General features: G+C 39.6%; 1 protein-coding gene across 6 annotated transcripts in view; it reads right to left on the bottom strand.

The window, feature by feature from the left end:
- CENPC (centromere protein C) overlaps positions 1–14,386 on the bottom strand; it is a 151,681-nt gene that overhangs the window by 95,111 nt on the left and 42,184 nt on the right. For all 6 annotated transcript variants that reach the window (XR_011649236.1, XR_009185932.2, XM_004466867.5 and 3 more), the window contains one exon: positions 10,803–10,997. Coding sequence is in view for 4 of the 6 variants with exons in the window: in XM_004466867.5 (XP_004466924.2) it covers positions 10,803–10,997 (195 nt within the window). In the remaining 2 variants the exon portion in view is untranslated. The remainder of the gene's footprint in view (positions 1–10,802; positions 10,998–14,386) is intronic.

Genomic DNA, 14,386 nt, shown 5'->3' with positions numbered 1-14,386 from the left:
TGACTGAGAGAGGAAGAAATATCTTCCTCCCTGTCAGATGTTTCAAGGGAAAAGGGAGGGAGGGTCGTGGTGCTTCTCTTCAGTGAATTCAGCCAGCAGAGCCCACTAAGAATCTCTGATCTTGGAGATTCAACATAGGAACACAGGAAAGCCAAGACTGAAACACCTCTGTGGAAAGGTGTGCCATCTGCTAGACGGTGTAGAAACTGCATTGACAAAAACTATTCCCACTCTCTGTATCCAACCCCTGGGAGAAAATATGTGCCCCACTAGTGAGTCCCTGCCCTGACCCTGAAAACTTAAGCTGGGCAATTTTAAAGACAAGTATAAGTAGAACCAAATATCAAAGAAGAGCTGTGGGGGGGGGGGGGGGGGAACCAATAGGCAAGAGAGAGAAATTAGCCATCAGAGAAAATACACCAACATATTCAGATGCCCAGACAGCAGCAAAAAATTACAAACCTTACTAGGAAACAAAAAGAGATGGCCCAGCCAAAAGAACAAACCAAATATCCTGAATCACTTCAAAGAATTTAAAGAAAATATAACTAAAGAAATAAAGGATATTTAGAAGACACTAGGATAGCATATAGAACAATTTGAAGACCGGAAAAATACATTAGAGGCACATAACAGCAGATTTGAATTGCTTGAAGACAGAATTACAGATTGTGAAGACAGAACATCTGAACTGCAAAAGACAGGAGAACAGAATGAGAGAATGGAAAAAATGGAACAGAGTCTCAGGGCATTGAATGACAACACAGAAAGAACAAACATTCACATTATTGGTGTCCCTGAAGAAGAAAAAAGGGGCAGAAAGAATATTTGAGGACGTAAGAACTGACAACTTCCCAACCCTTATAAAAGAGATAAATATCAACATTGAAGAAGGAGAATGTACCCCAAATAGAATAAATCCAAACAGACCTACCCCAAGATACCTACTATTCAGAATGACAAATATCAGAGATAGAGAGAGGATTCTGAAAGCAGCAAGAGAAAAGCAAAGAATCATATACAAAGGAAACTTGATATGATTAAGTGCCAGCTTCTCATCAGAAACGATGGAGGAGAGAATAAAGTGGTATAAAATGGTACAATGAATTTAAGGTACTGAAAACTGGGAAAGCTGTCATACAAAAATGAGGATGAATCCAAAGTCTTCAAAGACAAATGAAAACTGACAGAATATTTTACCAAAAGATCAGATTTGTAAGAGATAGTAAAGGAGGTGTTGCAGCCTGAAAGGAAAAAACAAGGGCAAGAGATTTGGAGAAGAGTTTAGAAATGAAGATTATTAGGAAGGGTAAACACTTAAGGCTAAGATAGACAATAGAACAATATGACCACAGAGAGCTGTACCAGGACCTCCCATGTGAGAGGTGGGAGTTCAACTGCTTGAGTCATATCCACTTCCATATTTTTGTTTCATTTGTCCATTGTCAAGAAATATGACTATTTCGTATTCTATTCCATGATTTTATTCTTTTATATAAATTAAATATTAGTTATGTTAAGGATACAGTACTAATAGTTTTGCCTTTACCCATTTAACTATCTTTTCTGAGGCTCTTCACCTCTTCATACTGCTCCAAGCCACTCTCCTGTCTTTTCCTTTCAACATGAAGGACTCCCGTTAGGAACTATTATTGTAAGACAGGTCTTTTGGTGATGATGTTTCACTTTTTTTTAAAAGAGGTACCAGGGAATGAACCCAAGACCTCGTACAAGGGAAACAGGGGCTCAACCACTGAACTACACCTGCTCCACGGTATTTTCTTATAATCCTTTATTTTGAGAAGGTACCAGGGATTGAACCCGGGACCTCATACATGTGAAGATAGCACTCAACCACTGAACTACACTTGTTCTTCTCAATGACTCTTTATCTGTGAATATTTTAAATTTCCTCTTGTTTCTAAGTTCTGCTGGATAAAAAATTTTTGACTGAGAGTTTTTCTTTTATCAGTACATTCAATCTATCATATCACTGTCTTCTCACCTGTGTACTTTCTGATGAGAAATTGGCACTTACTCTTAATGAGGATCCCTTGTATATGATGAATCATTTTTCTCTTGGTGCTTTCAGAATTTTCCATCTTTAGCATTTTATATTTTGGTTAGTGTGTCTTTTTAGTAGGTCTAAGAGGGTTTATTCTGTTCAGAGTACGGTGTGCTTCTTGGACATGTAGATTCATGTCTATCGTAAGAGTTGGGAAACATTTGGTCTTTATTTCCTCAAATATCCTTTCTCCCCATTTTCACTTCTTTTCTCCTGCTGATAATACTATGATATGTATGATGATATGCTTCATGCCGTCCCTTAGACACTACTCAATGTTTTCTATTCCTTTCCCTATTGGTTGTTCTGCGCCTGAAATTTTCTGACTGTTCCATCTTCTAGTTCACTCATTCTTTCTTCTGATCAAATCTGCTGTTGTAAGCCTCAGTATATTTTTAATCACCATTATTGTGCCTTTCATCCCTATAATTTGTATTTTCTTTTTAAACTTTCTGTAGTGTGTATGTGTGGTTTCTTTTTTTAATATTCTTATTATTTTTTAATTTTTACTCCCCTCCCCCCACTTGAGATAACTCCCTCATCTGTCTACTAATTGTCCACTCAGCTTCCTCAGGAGGCCCTGGGAGCCAAACCCAGGACCTCCCATGTGGGAGGCAAGTGGCCAACCGCTTGAGCCAATTACACTACCAAAGAATTACTCCAATTGACTTTTTTTAAAGATTTATTTATCATCTACATCTTGTTTTTGCACTCGCTGTCTGCTGTGTGTCCTGTCTTGTTTTTTTAGGAGGACCCAGGAACTGAACGCAGGAACTCCCATGTGGGAGGTGCCCAATACCTTGAACTACATACAGTTCCTCTTTTTTTTTTTAATTTATTGAAATATATCACTCATAAACATACATGAAGTGTATAATAGTTGTGAACTTACAAAACAAACATATATAACATCAAACATACATACCATCTCACTACACCACCAATAGCTTGCATTGTTTTTAAACTTTTTTAACTAATCATTAAAGAGCATTGTCAAAATATTACTACTAAACAAAGTAGTTCTGCCCTAACCAATCCAATTGTTATTATCTTTGTATCATTTGTATATGAACATACATAAACAATTAAATGTATAATAAAAGTTGTGAACTTACAAAGCAAGCATGTCTAACATCCTCTAGGGGTCCCATACATCAACCCTCCACCAACACCTTGCATTGTCATGAGACGTTTGCTACAGGCTATGAAAGAACACTGTCAAAATCTTATTACTATTCATAGCCCTTACCTTACATTTGGTGTGTTTTCCCCCAACCCACCCTATTATTATTATTTAAATATATTTTTATATGACAGAAGTTGTAAACTTACAAAACTATCATGCTCATGTGTAATATTCCCAAACAACACCCCTCCATCAACACACCAGAATGTGGTGTGTCATTTACTACAGATAAAATAGTATCATCTGATTGTCACCATGTCCATAGTTTACATTTGGCACACATTTTCCACACTACCTCAGTATCAACACAGTACATCTTTTGCATAGACAAGAATATTATATTATTACTATTAACCACAGTCCAGAGTCACTCCAGCTGTATTTTTCCCATGCTTCTCCACATTCCTAACACCCTGCAGTAATGATATACATTTGTTCTAGCTAACAAAGGACACTCTTACATCTGTACCATCAACCACAATTCTCACCCACCTCTTGGTTTACTGTGCTATCCAGTTCCTAGATTACTCTCAAGCATTCTATCAATTGGCATTTATATAACTAGACTATCATTTTCAGTCACATCCCATTTATAAACTAGCTGTTACTCACTGTGTGTTAACGTCCACTCTATCCAATTCCACGATTTTACAGTAAAGCTAAATAAAACTTCTACATACATTAAACATCAGTAGTCCACTCAGTCTTTCTCTATCTCCTTTAAGAATCCAACACCTACCACCAGGTCTTAAACATATTTTCTACAATTTCTTCCAGAAGTTTTATGGTTCTTCCTTTTACTTTTAGTTTTTTGATCCACTTTGAGTTAGTTTTTGGATAAGGTGTGACATAGGGGTTCGCTTTCCTTCCTTGAGCTACAGATGTCCAATTTTTTCAACACCATTTGTTGAATGGATTGTTCTGCCTGAGCTGTGTGACTCTGACAGGCTAGTCAAAAATCACTTGCCCATACCTGTGAGGGTCTGTTTCTGAACCATAAATTTGGTTATATTAGTCTATTGTGTCTGTCTTTAAGCCAGTACCATGTTGTTTTTACCACTATAGGTAGGTATTATGATTTAAACTCTGGAGATGAGGGTTAACTTTACCTTTTTATTATGTTTCTGGCTATTCAGGACTCTTTACCCTTCCAAAAAATTTAATGATCGTGTTGTCAATTTTTTCTTTAATGTTGGTGCAATTTTTATCGGGACTACAGTAAATCTGCATATCAATTTGAGTAGAATTGACATTTTAAAGTTATTTAGTCTTTGATCCATGAGCATGGAATGTTCTTCCAGTTATTTAGGGCTTTTTTTAATTTAACACTGAGTTGCAGTTTTCTGAATACAAGTACTTTATATCATGGGTTAAGTTTATTCCTGACTATTTGAGTTTTATCTGTCATATTTTATTTTCATCACTCTTTTGACATTTTCAGTTACTTTTATTGATATAATCTTCATTTCTAGACTCTCTTCCAGGCCTCTCTCTCCTGTCCTTTCTTTTCAGGCTCTAGCATACCCTTCAGTATTTCCTGAAATTCTGGTCTCTTGCTTAGAAGTTCTCTTAGTTTCTGTTTATCTGTGAATATTCTAATTTCACCCTCATTTTTGAAAGACAATCTTGCTAAATATAAGATTCTTGGCTGGAAGTTTTTCTTTTGTATCTTAAATATATCCTTCCACTCCTTCAAAGACATGGCAGGATGCTCTTCTGGTCTCCTGGATCCCCTAAACAGGTGCTTCAGCTAGCTTCAGAGACCTCTGGGTGTTTGCTAACTGCCCTGTAGCAGGAGCTGACTCTAAGTGCTCCTTTCCACCGCCATCTTGCTGGTTGTCCTCCGCTCCCTCTTTTTAAACTTTCTAGTTCTTTTTGTTCACACATTGCCTTCTTTATATCCTTTAGCTCTATATCTACCATTAGTTTATGTTTACCCATATTTTCCTTCTTTCCTTGAACTGATTTAGATTTGTTTGAACTTCTTTGACTAGTTGTTCCAAAGTCTGTAAGTCTCCTCTGAAAGTTTTAATTTGTTCCCTTCACTAAGACCTATCTTCCCGTTTCTTAGGATGCCTTGTAATTTTTTGCTGAAGTCTAGGCATCTGATTATTTTGATGTGCTAATTTTGAAGGTCAGTTTCTCCCTCTTGCCTAGGGTTTTACTGTAGATTGACCATGATTTAAGGTTCTACTTCCATGCTAGGTCCAACTTTAGATCTTTACAGTAGCCAGTGTTTAACTGTTCAGATTTTCTCAGGTCTTCTGTATATGATTCTTGCCCCAGGGCAAGTACAAACTAAGATTACCCTTTTATATGTTTTACCTCCAGGAGAAAGCTTCCTTTCCTCTATTCCTTCTCTGGGAATACTGATCTGTTCTATTTGTTTCTGTACAGAATGTTCTCCTCAGCTCTGATGATTTGTTTAAGTTTTCTCCTTCACTCAGTGCCTCCTTTCTATTACACTTTCCAGTTCTGGGACCTATCCTTTCTTACAGCAGTTCAGTCCCACCACCCTTTCTTTTTTTCCACTGAGAGGCTTTTCTGCCTCTGGTTACTTCCCCATTAGGGTATCCCATTCCAGGAAGACAGACTGGGTCAATTCAAAAAACAATTTTTTTTTGTTTAGGTGATCTGGCAATCAGACTGGGCTGACTGTGTGTACCTCTTAATAACAGTTCTGCCACAGTCTCTTCTATTTCCTGGGAGCCTTTTAGTATGCATGTGCTAGACATCTGTTTATATTCCACCCTGGGTCTCTGCAGACTGGTGTCCCTGTGCCTGGACATGCATGGGGTTCTAGCTCACTGCTGAGAGTGGTTCTGTGGTCTGCATTTCATCAGGAACAACCAGTTCATGCTGCCTCTGTGTGGCATTTAAGCTGTGCAAGACTGAGTGGGGGCGGGGATTGGGAGTTCTGGGTCATAGATCTATTTTTTTTTTGGTGTTTTTCTTCTTTGATTCAGCATTTGTGGAGTCCTTTTCTAGTCTCTATCATTCTCCAGAGTAACAAGCAAGTGGGAATTGTCCTTTTATTAGTTATTTCTTAGGGGAGACTTTTCCAGGAATGTTTTATGTCACCATATTGATTCATTCAAGGTTTTAACTTTTGTCTCCAGCACTATGCTGCCACCATTATCATCTGAATAGTCCAGCTTCTAATAATCTTTGCCCTCCATCCCACAATAGCCTCTCATTTCCATAGTCGTGCCCTAGATCAATTATTCCACTACTCCCAAAATCTTATTTTCCAACATCCTGCTATTTAACCTCTTGTATTAGTCAGCCAAATACCAGAAATCTGTTGGCTTTTATAAAGGGTATTCATTTGGGATAGTAGCTTATAGTTACCAGGCCATAAAGCAAGTCTATTGCCATGTGTTAGAGCAAGATGGCTGCTGACATCTGCCAGGGTACAGGCTACCCGAGTTCCTCTCTTCCCAGGGCTCTTTCTGTTTGGGCTCAGCTGCTCTGCTTTCTCCACAAGGCCAGCTGCAGACTATCAGGCAAACAGCTCATCTCCACTCCCAAGGCCTCTGCCTATGTTTAAAGGAGATTTCTCTCCTTCTTCACATGTCTGCTTCTCTGTGTGTTTACTTTCCGAACACCAGTTCAAAAAACTTCAACCTCCCTTCTCTGCAGTGTGGTTTCTCTGTGAGTCCCTGCCAACCAAGGGAATGGGGACTCAATGTCCTACTGACATGGCCCACTCAAAGACCTAATTATAATTTAATGCCCAGAGGAACAGAGCAGTTTATAAACATAATCCAATATCTACTTTTGGAATTCATAAACAATGCCAAACTGCTATACCTCCCAAGATACTTAATAACATTATTCCACTCTAAAACAACTCTTTCATAATCCCTGGGACTGCCAATTCATTCAGTGTATCTACTTTCAAAATAAATCACTCCTCCACTTCCTTTCTTCCCAGCTAAATAACATGATTATTATTATAATCTCTCCTTTGCAAACCTCAACTCCCTTGTCCCTTTATCCCCCATCTTGATTAAATCCAACTCTTGCCCACTCTGTACCTGTACAAGGATTTAAAATATCTTCAGAAAAACACATGAACATGCAGAAAAATCTCACTTTAAATCTATGACCACAGGTTTCCAAGGGCTGAGCACTCCAATAATATATTTCTTAGTTAATTCACCTCAGTCCACTATTTCAAAACTTTGCTTTCTTCAAACTTCCAATATCTCCTCTCCCATGTCACTTTTAGCTGATGACCCTGCTTATTATTTCACTGAGAAAATAGCAAGTCAGAAAAGGATGTCTTTATTTTCTCATCATCAAATCTACCAGCCTCTTCCATCTGTCCCTATATACTCTACCTTTTACATGGTGAACTATCCTTCCTCCCATCTATGGCTAGCCCTTGTACAATGCATACACCTTATACCTTGCTTACTCAAGACTATGGGCCTGCATTTATCTTCTACCTGTCTCCAAAATAGAAAAAAAATTTTTTTAAAAAGACCTTTCCTTGATCCCACACTCACTACCCCACCTTATTGTGTCTTCTCCTTCCTCACTTTCTATACTCTTGAACTTAATCCAATAAGGCTTCTCATCTCACTATTCCACTGAAACTATTTTTACCAAGGTGACCAACAATCTCCAGGTTGCCAAAACCATGTTGTGTCAATTCTGTTTTCATCCAATTCAGCCATCAATAGCATTTAATAGTTTATCACTCTATCCTTCACATAATTTCATTGTTTCACTTTCATAGTCAAAATTCTATTTTCCTTTATCCTTATAGACTATTCCTTCTCAGTCTCTTTTGATGAATCTTCCTCTCCTTTCTATCAATGGAATACCCCAGAGCTCAATCCATGGCTTCTTTCCCCTCCAGCTATTACTAGGTGAATTCATGTAACCACAAAGTTTTAAATACTATGTACCTATTGAAAACTACCTAATTATGTTCTCCCAGATTTCTTCCCTGAACTCTAGAGTCATTTATCAGCCTATCTCAACAAAATCACTTTGATATCTAATAGTCACATCAAAATTAACATCAAAACCTGAAATCTTGATATCCTTCCTAAATATGCTTCTACAATAGCTTTCCTCATCTTTGTAAATATTAACTCCATTCTTCTACTTATCTAAGCAAAAAACCCTTTACTAGATTCTTCCCTCTCTCTCACCCCAATCCATCAGTAATATCCTAAATCCAACCACTTCTCACTGCACTCATTTTTACCTAGTCCATGCCACTGGTATGTCTTCTCTCCAACAATCTCTTAACTAGTCTCCAAGCTTCCATTCCTGCCCAGCCCCAAATTCTTCTCTGAAAAGCCATTAAGAATCCATTTTAAAAATGAGTCAGTCTGGGAAACGGACTTTGGCCCAGTGGTTAGGGCGTCCCGCGGTTCAAGCCCCGGGCCTCCTTGACCCGTGGGGAGCTGGCCCATGCGCAGTGCTGATGCGCGCAAGGAGTGCTGTGCCACACAGGGGTGTCCTCCGTGTAGGGCAGCCCCACGCGCAAGGAGTGCACCCATAAGGAGAGCCGCCCAGCACGAAGGAGGGAGCAGCCTGCTGAGGAATGGCGCCGCCCACACTTCCCGGGCCGCTGATGACAACAGAAGCGGACAAAGAAACAAGACGCAGCAAGACACTGAAGACAAACAACCGGGGGAGGGGAGGGGAATTAAATAAATAAAAATAAATCTTTAAAAAAAAAAAATGAGTCAGTCATATGCCACTTTACTTTTTAAAACATTCCAATGCACTTCCCAATACACTTCATCCGAACTCTTTTTTTTTTTAGATTCCCCCCCCCCCCCCGTTTGTCTGTTTTCTGTGTCTTTTTGCTGCATCTTGTTTCTTTGTCCGCTTCTGTTGTCGTCAGCGGCACGGAAAGTGTGGGCGGTGCCATTCCTCTGCAGGCTGCTCCCTCCTTCGCGCTGGGCGGCTCTCCTTATGGGTGCACTCCTTGCGCGTGGGGCTCCCCTACGCGGGGGACACCCCTGTGTGGCAGGGCACTCCTTGCACTCACCAGCACTGCGCATGGGCCAGCCGAACTCTTTATCATAATTAACTTGATCACACCTCGCTGTGCTCCTGCTACACTATCATTTTTGGCGTTTCTCCAATGTACCAAACATACTTCATTAGGACCTTGCAAATACTAATGCCTTAGCATGAAATTCTCCATTCTAAGTTATTTGTATTATTCCCTCCCTCACTTTAACATAGTGCTCTGAAAAATAATAATGACCTCTTAAAATTATGTTTTATAATATTTTATATTATATTACAATATATTATATGTTATATTATATTAATATTCCTGCTTTATCCTCCTATGTACCACCACTCCTGCCATCTCTTTTCCATCTCTATACCTTTACTGCTTCATTTTTCTTCATCACCTATCACTGCATGACATTATAGATCTACATGGTTTGTCTTCCCCAACTATAATGCAAACTCCTTGAGAACAGGGATTTTGTTTTTGGCTTTTGTTCTCCACAGCTGTATCCCCATACCTATAATATTGTATGTGTTATCGATTCAGTGAATATCTTTTTAATTAATTGGTTTAATATTTCTATTGACAAACCAATTTAACTTTGTCCTCACAGGATTTTCTCTGGAAAATGGAAGTATAAGTCAAACATAAAGACACCTCCTTCTATGATGATTTCTTAGGAGCTCCAAATGAACATAATTTAAATAAAAGTAGGGAAACGGACTTTGGCCCAGTGGTTAGGGCGTCCGTCTACCACATGGGAGGCCCGCGGTTCAAGCCCCGGGCCTCCTTGACCCGTGTGGAGCTAGCCCATGCGCAGTGCTGATGCGCGCAAGAGTGCCGTGCCACACAGGGGTGTCCCCCGCGTAGGGGAGCCCCACGCGCAAGGAGTGCACCCATAAGGAGAGCCGCCCAGCGCGAAGGAGGGAGCAGCCTGCCGAGGAATGGTGCCACCCACACTTCCCGTGCCGCTGACGACAACAGAAGCGGACAAAGAAACAAGACGCAGCAAAAAGACACAGAAAACAGACAACCCGGGGAGGGGAGGGGAATTAAATAAATAAATAATAAATCTTAAAATTAAATAAATAAATAAATAATTAAATAAATAAATAAAAGTAAAGGGAAGGAGATTTGGCTCAACGGATAGAGCATCCGCCTACCACATGGGAGGTCCAGGATTCAAACCCAGGACCTCCTGACACGTGTGGTGAGCTGGCCCACTCACAGTGCTGATGCGTGCAAGGAGTGCCCTGTCACGCAGGGGTGTCCCCCACGTAGGGGAGCCCCATGCGCAAGGAGTGTGCCCTGTAAGTAGAGCCACTCTGTGCAAAAAAAGTGCAGCCTGCCCAGGTATGACACCACACACACGGAGAGCTGATGGAGCAAGATGACACAATGAAAAGAGACACAGATTCCGGGTGTGCTGACAAGGATCCAAGCGGACAACAGGAGAACACAGCAAATGGACACAGAGAGCAAACGATGGGGAGGGGGAGAGAAATAAATAAAAAATAAAGCTTTAAAAATAAATAAATAAATAAATAAATACTTACTCTTCTCTGGTTTTACCTCCCACCAATTAGATGGACACCTGGAAATTCTTCGACTTCTTCTGATAGTCAAAGGCACTTCATCAGGTATAAGTTTGTTCTTCTTGGGCCCATTTGAAGAATGCTTGTTTTTTAATTCCTCCTTATCTTTTTTCTTATGTTTTTTATGAGAAACACTGGTACTACTTTTCTTCTTACCTAAAATAAAGACCATAAAAATAATTCATAATCTACTAACTAAAGAGTTTTCAGAAAGCCATAACAGACTTTAAATATCAAAACCAAAAATATTACTCAACTGTAGGAACTTCTTAAATTTATACTGCAGGCTTTTATTTCATTTCCATTTTTTTAAAAGGCACATGTTTTCAATAAGACCTCTAACTTTCTGTCATTCAAATGCAAATTTTCACTTCTAAGTAAAAACTAAGTACTGTTTAAATTGGAAAAATAAAAGATATGGCTCCAACCTACTACTTACCAATGTCCCAGGTAAAAATAGGTAATTACTGTTTTTGTTTTGAAATAATACTTTCTCTCAACCTAATATTGGGAGGTTTTAATGTGAGCCTACGATAAGGAGATATTCTCTATAAAGAGAAAAAAGGAATTAATTTTTGTAGAAATATGTTTAAAATATTAGATTTTGGCAGAAAAAACTGAAAAATTTCTTGACCATCCAATAAATAATTTTAAAAAACATTTATTAAGCACCTTGACCAAAGGCAGAATCAACAGGTCAAATGGACAAATCAAAATCCTATCAAGTAGAAAACATTCAAAAAGTAAATAAACTGCATAAGGATACATGAGACCAATAGAGCAGGCGTTATATATAATCATATAATTATCAAACTAAAAAGAACAAAAAGAAAGGAAAACATGATAGGAGCTATAATTATGGTGACTGGGAATAAAGGACAAGAACTTTCACTAAGAAGGTGAACTCGGAGAAATAAGTTACAAAGAGATGATATCTATAGAAAAGGAACAGTTTTCCTGAAGTGTGACTATAAAAGAGGAGCAAAGGGAAAGCTGCTAAGCTTGGGATTTGGAGAGAAGTCACCAAAATTTTTAAGTGATAAAAGGAAAAATTAATAAAGACACATTAGGCTAGAAAGAAAATTATACTTCAGTCATCTGTATTATTTATAGTATATAACATAGTATTTGGTATATAAGCACTAAATAGGCACTAAAGTAATGAATTCAGAATAAGTCATTTTTTCAGTAGGCAATGAAATTAGCAATAGTGCTACCAAACATTCCTCCCCCAAATGACTGCTCACATTAGCTTTTCAAAATTGTTTCATGGGACAACCAGCAAGATGGCGACAGAATGAAGAGCTCCTAGAAGTCAGCTCAGCTGTATGGCAGTAACCAACTAGAGGTATCTAAAGCACTTGTTTGGGGGATCCAGGAGATTAGAAGAACATCCTGCAACATCCTTGGAAGAATGGAAGGAGGAGAATGTCCATCTGCAGAGAAGATTAGTGAGTAGAGCACTCCACACCACAGAGGAATGCCCATCCTCCACTGGAGGCACAAGCCAACTTGGGAGCTATTCTGCAGCTGGAATGGGATGGGGAGGAAGAGACGGTTGGGTACCAATTTTAGCTACTAATTAGAAGATTTGGAAGGCTAAAGTATAATCCTAAAAAGAACTAAAGTCTGCACCTGTCCAAGTCAAAAAGAGGTCAGTAGCCACCATTTTAACTCCACCACTGGCACAAGGAGAAGCGGGATGGACTGAAAATGCCAGTGCTGGTAAGGACCAGCTTTTTTCCAACAGCTCTAGCCTAAGTACCAGCCCCACCTCTGGCAGGGAGGAACCTGGGGAAACCTGCACCATTCTCTCCAGGAAAATAGAGGCCACCTCAGGAGCTATTCTGTGGCTAGAGTTGGAAGCTCCATTTCCCAAAAACAGGGAAGTAAGAGACGGCTGGCTACTGACTTCAACTACTGATTAGTAAATTCAGCTGGCTAAATATAACCCTAAGAACAACTAAGTTTGAACCTGTCCATGTCAGAAAGAGGCCAGGAGCTACCATTTTGACTGTGCCCCCAGCATGAGGGAAAGCCAGGCTGACTGGAAATCACAATGACGATAGGGACAGGCTTCTTTCACCCATTTGGTCTGCAGTCCTAGCCTGGGCTTCAGCCCCACCTCTAGCAGTGAAGAGGCTGGCGAGGCCTGCACCAGCCTCTCAGGCTAACTGCAGGTACATTCAGCTGACACAGAATGACTAGTCAGTCGCAAGTCTACCAGGGCAACTGTGGTCATTTTGGACCCTCATGGCCTAGATAGCTGCCCACATCTGCAGCTCCATCCCCACCCCAGGCAGGGGAGAAAGAGGCGTGAAACTTCATCAGTCTCTCTGGACAACTAGAGTCTAAGCCTTAAAGACGTGAGATTACTACACAAGGGTGTAGCTCTGTCCCTACCCCTGGCAAAGAAGAAAGTTGGGAAAAGCTTCATCAGTCTCTTGGACAATGTAGGAGGCTTGAGCCTCCACAGCTTACAGCGCCAAATACATCTCAGCTCTTATTACACAACCAGCAAGGGAAAAAGGGCAAGAAAACCCTAAACCAAAGAGAGAAACTGCACCCAGAATAAATACATCCAGTAAGCCAGATGTGAAGACACCAACAAAAAATTACAATCCATGCCAAGAAACAGAAAGACATGATGCAGTTAAAGGAACAAGATAAAGGAGTTGAGACAACTAACCATAGATGTTCAAACAAACCTCCTTAATAAACACAATGCGATGGCTAAAGAGACTAAGGATATTAAGACACTGGGTGAGCAGAAAGAAGAATCTGAAAGCATACACTGAAAAATAGCAGATCTTGAAGGAATGAAAGGCATAATAAATGAAATTTTACAAATACACTGGAATCATATAATAGCAGATTTTAGGAAGCAGAAGAAAGGATTGGTGAGCTTGAAGAAATGGCTTCCAAAGGTAATCATACAAAAGAACAGATAATGGAAAAAGTGAACAAAGTCTCAGGGAACTGAACGACAGCAAAAGACATGCAAGCATACATGTCATGGGTGTCCCAGAAGAAGAGAAAGGAAAAGGGGCAGAAGGATTATCTGAAGAAATAATGGTAAGAAATTTTCCAACCCTATCGAAGGACATGGATATCCAAGTCCAGAAGCACAAAGTACTGCCATCCAAATAAATGAATAACTCCAAACAGACCAGCTCTGAGACACGTACTAATCAGAATGTCAAATGCGAAAAACAAAGAGAATTCCAAGAACAGCAAGAAAATAGCAATGCATAACAGAAAAGGGATACCCAAGAAGGTTAAGTGCTGATTTCTCTACAGAATCTATGGAGGCAAGAACACAGTGGTGTGTATATTTAAGACACTGCAAGAGAAAAACTGCCAGCCAAGAATCTTACATCCGGCAAAACTGTCTTTCAAATATGAGGGCAAGTTTAGAATATTCACAGACAAACAGAAACTGAAGGAGTCTGTGACCAAGAGACTGGATTTACAAGAAATACAAAAGGGTGTGCTACGGTCTGAAAAGAAAAGACAGGAGAGAGAATCTAGAAATGAAGATTACA

This window comes from Dasypus novemcinctus, chromosome 1 (genome assembly GCF_030445035.2).
Source record: "Dasypus novemcinctus isolate mDasNov1 chromosome 1, mDasNov1.1.hap2, whole genome shotgun sequence".
NCBI classification, from domain to species: Eukaryota; Metazoa; Chordata; class Mammalia; order Cingulata; family Dasypodidae; genus Dasypus; species Dasypus novemcinctus.
Note: the sequence above shows the minus strand (reverse complement) of the source record. Positions and strands in the feature narration are given on the sequence as shown.